The sequence below is a fragment of the Orcinus orca genome, chromosome 6 (assembly GCF_937001465.1).
Source record: "Orcinus orca chromosome 6, mOrcOrc1.1, whole genome shotgun sequence".
Classification (NCBI taxonomy): Eukaryota; Metazoa; Chordata; class Mammalia; order Artiodactyla; family Delphinidae; genus Orcinus; species Orcinus orca.
The window spans coordinates 111,907,944-111,917,851 of NC_064564.1; the positions used below are offsets into that span (position 1 = coordinate 111,907,944).

Consider the following 9,908-nt stretch of genomic DNA (forward strand, 5'->3'; position numbering starts at 1 on the left):
TCACCCACAGCCCCCAACCCCTCTGGTCGGGCACCGTCGGCAGGTCATCCTGTCCCTCCCTCACCTCCAGCCACACTGCCTGTAGGGCCAACAGGGCTCCTGTACCCCGGTGCTGACACCGCCTCTGCCCCCCAGGGAACGACTCCATCTTCCACGACATCGACAGTGATACCTCCTTAACCAGCCTCAGCGACTGCTTCCTCGGCTCCTCGGATGTGGGCTCCCTGCAGGCCCGCGTGGGGAACCCCATCGACAGGCTCTACTCCATGCAGAGTTCCTACTTCGCCTCCTGAGAGCCAGCCGGGCCGCACGGACGCTTGGGCAAGGGCCCTGGGGTGGGACTGCAGGCCGCAGAGGCTGCCCTGCCACCCGCACAGACTCTACAGACAGCCATACGGTGCCCTCCCCTCGGCCAACTGGGCCTGGCTAAAGTGCCCACTGGGCACAGCCAGACAGGCAGACGGGCACAGCCTGGGCAGGGGCTGTGTCCTGCCCACAGAGACTGTCACCCCCAGGGACCCAGAGCTCTCGGACAGCCACTCATCTCCCAGCCCCACCTCGGCCTCCATCACCTCCTTCCCCCTCCCCATCTCTTTTATGGGAAGCTTAAATTCTCTCTATTTTTTTAAATGTCCTCTCTCTGTCCAGGCCACCTCCATGGCATGGGCCTAGGTCGAGGCAGGGCCCCCGTGCATGCCCCCAGACGACGGTGGGTGTGAGATGTGTGTGTACCTGTGCCCTGCACTGTGCCCACCTCCCCCGCCTCTGAGGGCAGGCCCGCCAGCCTAGGATCACCCCTTCCAGCTGGAGCCTGGAGAAGGAGTAGGGAAGAGCCTGGCAGGTGGGCCAAGCCCACCACAGCTCTGCCCTGAGGGGCAATCCTGGCGGGACCAGGGACGGGTAGGTTGAGCCCAGGCTGACTCAAAGGGATGGAGACATACATGCAAACGCACACACTTAAAGGCACACCCATGCGGAAACGCACAAAGATACATAGACGTGCTGAAAGAGACAGACAGGCCTCTGCGGGTCAGCCCTGCCCTGCCCTGTCAGGAAGCGGGAAGCGGCCAGACAGGGGCAGGGAGCCCCTCTGATAGCAATAGGAGGGGAGGGAGGAAGTGAGGAGGATAAGGTGAGCTTGAAGCACGTGGACACAGATGTGTCTTAGCTTCTGTCCAGGTGGGGGCTGCCTGGGCAGAGACAGAGGCCACAGAACCAGGTAGAATCAGACCAAATGGCAGAACCTCCAGGCGGAAAAGCATCTCAAAAGTCACCCACTTGGCACTCCATAGGATGTTTGGTTCCTGCCCAAGCCACTTCTGCCTCTCCTCGCAACCTTCAGTGACTTCATCGGGCCCCAAGTCAGCTGCCTTTTCTGCTGATTCCACCTCTGCTCTATTCAGCCCTGAGTCCTCGCTTCTCAAAGCCAGGCTTTTCCAGCTTCTCCAGCTCTTCCTTTTAAACTGTACCACCCAGCCTGGCTCCAGCTTTCCCTCTAAAGGTATGGAACAGATATAACCCAGTCTTCCCACTGTCATCAGCCAGCCAAAGTGAGGTCAATCACCTCCCCCACTTTAGGCACCCTGCCTCTGTTAATGTGGCCTGAGACCCAGTGAATGGTTTAGGGCACATAACCTTGGAAACTCACCCTGCCCTTTTGTAACCAGAGCCCCTGACCCTGACACATGTGTGACAGCTAAGCCACAACTCTCTTCTCTGTGTGTGTGGAGGGGGCACTTATCGGTCCCTGGAGAGCCAGTGAAGGACCTTGACTTTTTTCTTGTTATGTTTCCTCTTATTTGATTCATTCCAGCCTGTGGAGTTTCTCTGCACCCCAACTCTGGGACCACTGGTTTGTTCTCCCTCCTCAGCACATCTGCCGATATAAGGAGTCGGCCCTGTGTGTCTCACCTAAGGCATGTGGACCATTTTGTCAAACGCCCTGCTAGGAGCCAGATACACTGTATCAACCTCTGCCCCCAATCTACCCAACTACTAACCCTGTCAAAAGAGGCAGTGAGGCCAGGCTGATGGGCCCTGTTCTCAGTGACCCCTTGCTGGCCCCTGGAGGCCACTGTGTCCTCGGCCAGTGCTCATGGCTCTGCTTTCCATTCTAACACTGAGCCCTAGGCTGCAGAAGTTTGCCTGGTCCAGCCTTTGAGCTGATGGGATGACGGGTGTCTCTCCACCCGTCTGGAGAAGGGCCCCTCTGTCTGGCCCTTCCTGGGATCCTCAAAGTTCACCAACATCCTCTGTGGTTTTGCTTCTCTGTCCTCTGGGGAGACCTCAGTCCCTCCAGAGCATCCCAGGCCAAGCTCCCCGCCCCTCCTGGGCTTCTGCACACACGTCTTGCCACACTCTTCACCATGGCAGAGCTGGCAGAGCTGAGACGCGGCTCAGAGTCAGCCCTCAGGCCCCAGCAGCCAGCCTGGCCCTTCTGGGCTCTTCTTGTTCTACACAGAATTTCCACACGATCTTAGCTGATGTCCTGAGTCCTTCTGCAGTCTCAGCCCACCTAGGTTCTGTGCCATCTCTTGGTCCTGGGTCACCACTTGTCCCTTAGGCAGCCACTCTGGTTTCTTGAGAGATGGTCCCCTTTCTCCTCTTACGCCCACACAGTCAAATCATGCCAGGGGCACTGGGGCAGGTCCAGGGGTAGATGTTCTCCCCCACCAGTAGGCCTGGCCCTTCTCTCCCAGACTCTTTAAGTTGGAAGGAACCTCAGGAATGGGTCAACTAGTCCACCCCCTATTCTGCAGCTGGAAAATGTGGGCCAGGAGAGGGGCAGGGACAAGGCCTCTCTCAACTAGTCAGGGACAGAGCTGGAGCAGAGAATAGGGACACCACGCCAGCTTCTCATCCTCTGTGTCTGGTGAACGACCTCCAGGCCGGAGCATGACTTGTCTTGGTAAAATTGCCATTCTGGGGCCTCATAAACCCCAACTCCAGCCTGGGCTCTGCCTCTGCCATTACACTGCTCCCTGCCAGGAACTGGTACAGGACACCCATGCTGATGACCCACAGATTGTCAAAGCAAGAGGGACCTCAGCCCCTCGTGCCAAAGATGCCCCATCAGCTAGTTTAGGTAGCACCTTCGCTGTACTGCAGCTCGCTGCCCCCAGGCTCTGATGCCCACTCTGCCCAGCCCTGGACTAGGTGTGGGGACACAGATGCACAAGATGTAGGCCCCCCCGCCTTGAGGGGCTCTCTCCTAGGAGGAGAGGCATACACATTCCACCCCAAGCCTGTCTGGACATTGTTGGGGACCCATTTCTCAGATGAGGAACCTGAGGCTCAGAGAAGGTCACCCAGCAGAAGCACACAGAACCGAGCAGGTTTGCTGGGGTCTGGGGCTAGCTGAGATGGCCAGGCTCTTTCCACTTCGCATAGGAAGTGCAGCCTTGACCTGAGGTGGAGGGCGTGCGTAGCCAGGACCACTCCCGCCCCTGCCGTGATATGGGATCACCATCACATGGTGCCTGGGTGGGAAGCCCAAGGGAAGGGGGAGGTAGCAGTCTGGTCTCTGGAGGAAGAGGGAGAGAGTAAGAGGTGGGCAGGGCGAGTGCTGGAGAAAAGGCGAGTCCTGTTTCCCTGTGGGGAAGTTGAGGTTCAGAGAGAGGAAGGAATATGCCCCAGGTAACACAGCGAGTGTTACCACCTACCCCGTGGAGCCTTCCAGGGAGGCCACACAGAGGGACGCTGTGGTTCTAAGAGTCAGACTGTGGGCTCAGCAGAGCCCATAGAGAAGGGGCCAGTGCCAGGGGGCTGGGCATCTTGGGAGGCTTCCTGGAGAGGATGAGGTAAGGGGGTCCACCATGTCCAGATGAGTAGGGCCCTAGCAGTGAGGCTTGGGGGAAGGAGAAGTGGCTGACCCCTGCCTGGGCCCAGCCTGAGCTCTGGGCACCACCTGGGGTGAGAATCTCATCTCCCATGTGGGAGAACCTGCAGCTCTGGGCTCACTCTGCCCCACGGGGAAGGGGGTCCACGCTCACAGGCACGCACACAGACACACTCACACCCAGACACACATGAAGGCTCACGGACCCACACTCGTAGACATGCCGCCTGGGCGCCAGGGGAGCAGGAGGGACCCTCCAACGTTTGGCCCTTGGACGGTGCCATTTCCAATGGGCGTCTCTGCTGTGCCCCCGCCCCCTCCAGGGTCCCAGGGGAGCTCAGCCCAGCCAGGTGTGGGGACCGGGCCACCGGCCACTGCTGTTCTCCTTGTACAGACTCTCACTGTCCACCCGCCATCCCCAGACACATTTTATTTAATAACTTGTCATTGTTAAATTATTTATTAGCGTTTACATCACCACCCCACCCTGCCCTCCACTCTCACCTTCTGCCTCTTCCCACAAAAGCAGAAAATGGAAACAAAAAAAGATGAGACATCAGTATATTTGTAAATAAACCAACCTGTACACGCCTGTGGTGCCTCTCCTTGCGGGGAGGCTGTGCGGGGCCTGAGCCATTCCTGCATGAGATGTCTGCAGATTTCTCAATGGGCACCAGGGTCAGCAGGTCAGGAAGGGAGAGCCTGGGGTCCCTAGTCTAGCCGAACACATTCCCTTGTCCCATCCCATAACTGTCATCTCCCCAACCTTGTCCTATCCCAACCCCGACCCATCTCCATCCTTGAAACAAATGCATCCCTCCCATCCCATTCCATCCCTTTCCCCAACACAATCATTCATTCACCCAACCAATATGAAGGGCCCCTTAAGTGCCAGCCACCAGGCTGAGAACTGGGGCTTGGTCCCTGCCTCAGGGAGGTAGACAGTGTGATGTGAACTCAGTTGAGGTACAGTGCAGCCTTGCTATAGGAGTACCCAACCTCATCTGGAGGGGCGGAGCATCATGGAAGGCTTCCTGGAAGCAGCTACATATTAAGCTGAGACGGGAAGTTGCCCGCATGGGGCCACTGAATGGGGAGGAGTGTCTGCGAGCGCTCCACGCTTGTGCAAAAACTCAGGGGCTGGCAAAATCTTGTGAGTCTCTTGAACTGCAAGAATAGCTAAGTTTGGGGCTGGGGGAGAAGCAGTGAGGCTGGAGGCAAGGCCAGACCATCCAGGGTCCTGATGCTGAGTGGAGAATAGATCCAATTAGGCCAGATGGACTGGAGGCTGGGGTCAACTCGGTCACCTAGGTGACAGATGACTATGGCTGTGACTAGGGTAAAATTGGGGAGAAAGAAGGGGGCAGATCCCGGAGATACTGGCGAGAGGGGAGTCAGGGCACCTGGATCACTGTGATGGGGTCGCTGGAGCACTCTGACCTGAGGCACGTGGAGCTGAGGGTCTCTGGGGCACCCAAGAGGTGTCCTGGACAGGGCTGAGCCTCAGAAGGACCAGATCTGGTATTCAGGTGTTCAACAACCAGGTGGATGGTCACTGAGGCACAAGGTGGGCGAGCTCACCCAGGGGAATGTGACAGGGAGAATGAAGCTGAGGCCAAATCCTGAGGAATCCTGAGGACTCGGGGCTGGACATGGCCCTGGGATCCAGGGGAGATGGGGGGGGCCAGCGGGGTGGAGATGGCAGAGACTCAAGGAATGTGGTTCTCAAAGTATGTTCCTTGAGGTCTCAAGTTTCCTCAGAGTACCTTGGGTAGTATCAGTGTGTGTGCGTGCGTGCCCATGTGTCTATGGAAATAGCTCTGTGGGTCAGTCTGCCTGGGTAGATTGTGTAGGAAGCTGGGAGTCTGCACGTATTGGTTTATGGTGTGCAGCTGGCTGTCTAGATCTATGTATGGAGTTTGGGTGTCTCAGACTTGTGTCCATGTGTCAGTGAAGACGTTTGCACAACCACACCTGGGTGTATCGTTGCACATATCTGCCTGGTTGTGCATCAGGGGCACCAGCGCCCCTGGGGGCAGCTCCGCCCCACTCTCTCCTGCAGCCTCGGGTGACTCCCAGCCCCAGGGGCTTCTGGGTGAGGCCCTTCCATTCATCGCTTTCTTTGCACCCCACACACCCCCGAGAGGCAGATGTCAAGGTCCCATGTTTCAGAAGCGAAACCCAAGGCTCAGAAGGAGGAAATGACCAGTTCAATATGACAAAGCCAACAAGACGCAGAAGAACCAGGGCTCAAAACCAGGTTCAGCTGTAAACCCATGGCCTCAACACCACCTCGGATGCCTCCCTAAGCCCACACTCTCTGGCCCTGCAACCTGGTCCTTCAAGGTCAGGCCCAGGGACCCAGGGAGCAAGGAAACTCTCTCCTACCTTCAGAGTGGCCTCACTGAGGCTCAGAGAAATTAAGTCACTTGGCCTAGACTGCACAGCACAGAGGCAGGACTAAACTGGGTCCTCCAACCAAGCCCCAGGCCTAGGCTTCTGAGAGAGGAGACTCCCAGCTCAAACCCCCCACCCCACTCCCAGCAGTGGGCTGCCAGCTCTCTTGCCGACAAAATTCTGTCACTAAAAAATGTTTGGGGGGGTGGAGGGGCGGGGCTGTGCTAATCCATTGCTCCCCTCTCTCCTGCCTGTCTTCTCCCCACAGCCCAGAAAGTGAAGTCAGGGGAGGGGGAGGAAATGTAGGCCGAGTATGGAGACAAGAGAGGGTGTGGGAAAAGGTCTCCCTCCAGGCCCCTCTTTCCAGAGGACCAATAGTAGCCAGGTCCCTGCCACTGCCAGTCACAGACTTTAGCTCACTGACCCTCACAACAACTAAGAACAGCTATTATCCCATTGCAAAGATAAGAAAACTGAGGCTTGAAGAGAAGTATCTTGCTCCAGGGTGATTCCTCCCAGGAACCTGGGGTTGGAGAGGGTCTAGACCACCGTTCTGTGGGAGTTGAGAAGAGGGGTGGTCCCAGGAGAGGAACGCGACTCTGAGCCCACCCTACGAAACTTGTCTTCGAGGGTCTGAGGCCCGGCCCAGTCCTGCCTCTAGAGTTCACCACTGCTGCCTTCCCTGAGAAAACTGCGGGCTGTGAGGCTGGATTGGAGAAGGTGAGGTCTCCGCAGCAGCTACGTGGAATGCGAATCCACCTGACAGATGTGCGGTTGGATGGGCAGTCCAACAGGCATTAGGAGGATGGTCTGAAGGAGGGTGGCTGCATACAGCCCTGCAGTCCCCCACCGTGATGAGAGGGGCACGCCCTGGGCTCAGGCAATGCAGTTGGCCTGCTCGCCCATGGCTGACCTGCTGGAAGGTTTGACGGGCACTGAGGCAGAGAATTAGGTAGCTGAGGGGTTCCACCCATTGCCTCTGGGAGCAGCCTTCAGGGATGCTCACCGTGCACCCCACGCTGTGCTAAGCCTTGCATATCTCTCCACTTTCTCCTCGAAGCCCCATGGGGCGAAAACAATTTAATGTCCACTTGACAGTGAAGACTCTGCTCTCTGCTGTTCCTCCTGTCCTGCTGGCCAGTGCTGCTCTGCCTCAGATGCCCCCTTTTGGCCTCTGAGTGTCCCAGACCCCACGCCAGGCAGACCTTGACCCCGGGCACTGACGGATGGACAGGGGGCTCTATTATGGCTTTGACTGCAGGGCAACCCCTGGGGCTTGACTGGAGAATGGAGACGGCCCCCGGATTGCTCATCCCTTTTGGTCTTCATCCCTTGCATGGCAGACCCTCCCAGGACCCTGCCCGCCTGGCAAGAGCTAAGAAGGAGCTGCGAGACAAGCACAAAGGACTCAAAGCTGGGGGAGGGGGTCCGTCAGCTGTCCCTGGGAAATCAGGGGAAGCCTCCTGGAGGAGGGAACGGCCAGAGCAAGTGCTCAGAGGTTGCAGCCTCAGAGGACCAGGGAGGCGGGGCACACCCAGGTTAAATTCAGGATCCAAAGGCCAGAGACAGCAGGAGGTGAGATGCCCACACTGGGCATCCAGGGGTCAGTCAGGCCCTTGGCAGTGACAGGACAACTGACACATCCCATACTCTGATTTAGCTGAGAATGAAGTGAGCACACTGTGAGATTTTGAATAATAGAGAGGAGTATATGTAAAGTACCTATTTGTGGCCTAAAGAGGAATGATAAAAACCAAAACCCTCTGTATCCGCTCCCTAGGTTACAAAAATGTACCAAAAACATACATTTTCAATTCCTTGGAGCCCTCCACGTGCCCCACCATGGTCCCAGAAGCCCGTTTCTTCATTTGAAAAACTCTGATTCAAATCGGAGCCAAATCTGCAACGAAGTGAAGTGCAGGAAGTTCTCAGCACAGAATCAAGCAAGAACGGGCCCAGTGGCAGGGGGCCGGCCCCTGGAGCATCTCCTGTCTGCACGGAACATCCAGGCGCCTTTCTGTGTGCAGCACCCCACTTTCACTCCTTACCTCCCTTGGGGCGCTTTGCTATTAAATCCCCAACACAGACCAGAAGCTAGTTTGAATTTTGCTTCTGAACCTGCAGTCACCCATCAGGCCACGAGGTGGCCACCGGGAGTCAGGCAGGTGACAGCTGAAGCATCAGTCAGGCTCAAGAAACAATGCAGAGATGGGGCAGGCTTCAGATCATGGCCAGAGAAGGAAGGCGGGAAGAAACTCTCCTTCTGGGAGGCTTCTGTGCACCAGGCCCTGTGTGAGCGCTTTACAAGGATGATACCATGCATTCCTCGGCATTCCCATCTTACAGAACAGAAAAATAGGCTCAGAGATGTTAAGGAACCTTCCCGAGGCCACACAGCTAGGAAATGGCAAAGTTGTGATTTGAACCAGAGCTGGGGCAGTGACAGAGACAAAGGGGGAGGAAAACAAGGGGAGGTGGGAGGGGGGAAATAGCAGCCTTTCCTTGAGCCCTTGCTTCAGCGACTTCCAGCCTTGTCTGTCCTTCTCACTGATTCCTCACACTCACCTATGAGGCAGTTACTGGCACTACCTCCATTTTACTGATAAGGAAACTGAGGCTCAGGGAGTCTTCGTATCCTCAGTGCCCTAGCTCCTGGGGAATCAACCCTCCCTGAGCCCAGACGGAGGAGCGCAGGGGATGAATAGAAGACTGCAAGGCACCCCCCACAGTCCCGCCTGGCCCCTTCTCCTCCACCCCTCCTTCAGTACCCAGAGAAGCCTCGTTCCCCAGGCACATAAAGGGGGGCTCCCTCACCAGTGCAAGATCCAGCTCCACCCACAGTGTGTGCTGGTCCTTGTGGATGCTTCCAGAACAGGGGATGCAGGTCACAGTTGGGAGCCCCAGATTCAAGGGTCAGTATTTCATTCTGATCATTTCAATCCCTGGGGCCTACCAATAGGGGGCAACTGATCTGGTGGGGGCCTGCGGCTCTGAGGGTATCCCATCCCATCAAGCTTCAGAGAATGGGGGTAAGTGCGATGATGTCAAGTTCCAGTCCCAGCTCTGCCAAATGCCGGCCATGTGACCTTGGGCAAGTCACTTAACCACTCCAAGCCTTGGTTTCTTTGTAAACAGAGGGACAAGCATAGAGCCATCATGAGGGTCACATGAGCAAGTGAACCAGGCACAGGGTTCAGCCAACCTCAGGTGCTCAAACAGTGCGGCTAAGATTATTCATGGGCGCTCCTCACTCTGCCTACCCAGGAAGCTAACTCAGCCCAGAACACTGAACCAAGAGGAGCCCAAGGGCCTTGAAGCAGGTGGATGGGGGGTGGCCCTTAGCACTGACAATGGCAAGGCTCCCCCTTCCCCTTTAGGCCAGGGAAGCTTCCAGGAGCTGGGTTTCCTGTGACACCAGGCTACCTTTCCCCATGCTCGGAGGCTGCCAGACACCTGGGCCTCCCATGACCTCAGGGGCCACACCAGAGGAGGCATCGAGGCACAGACAGTCAGCCAGGCCTGAGTCTCATGGCACAAGTTACAGGGATGCTGGTAGTTATGCTATCTGAGCTCCTGGCCATGAGCACATGCCTGGCCCCCTCTGGTGCCTCACACACAGAGGGGAACCCCCTCCAGTTCACCCACAGCTGGAACTGGGAAGCCGTGCCGCAGG

The 9,908-nt window shown here is 57.1% G+C and overlaps 1 protein-coding gene across 2 annotated transcripts in view; it reads left to right on the top strand.

Annotated features, from left to right (window-relative positions):
• The window catches only part of LMX1B (LIM homeobox transcription factor 1 beta), an 83,915-nt gene extending 79,485 nt beyond the window's left edge, over positions 1 to 4,430 (top strand). For both annotated transcript variants that reach the window (XM_004269212.3, XM_004269213.3), the window contains exon 8: positions 136 to 4,430. In XM_004269212.3, the coding sequence (XP_004269260.1) occupies positions 136 to 293 (158 nt within the window). In that variant the 3' untranslated portion in view covers positions 294 to 4,430. The remainder of the gene's footprint in view (positions 1 to 135) is intronic.
• The last annotated feature ends 5,478 nt before the right edge of the window (positions 4,431 to 9,908 follow it).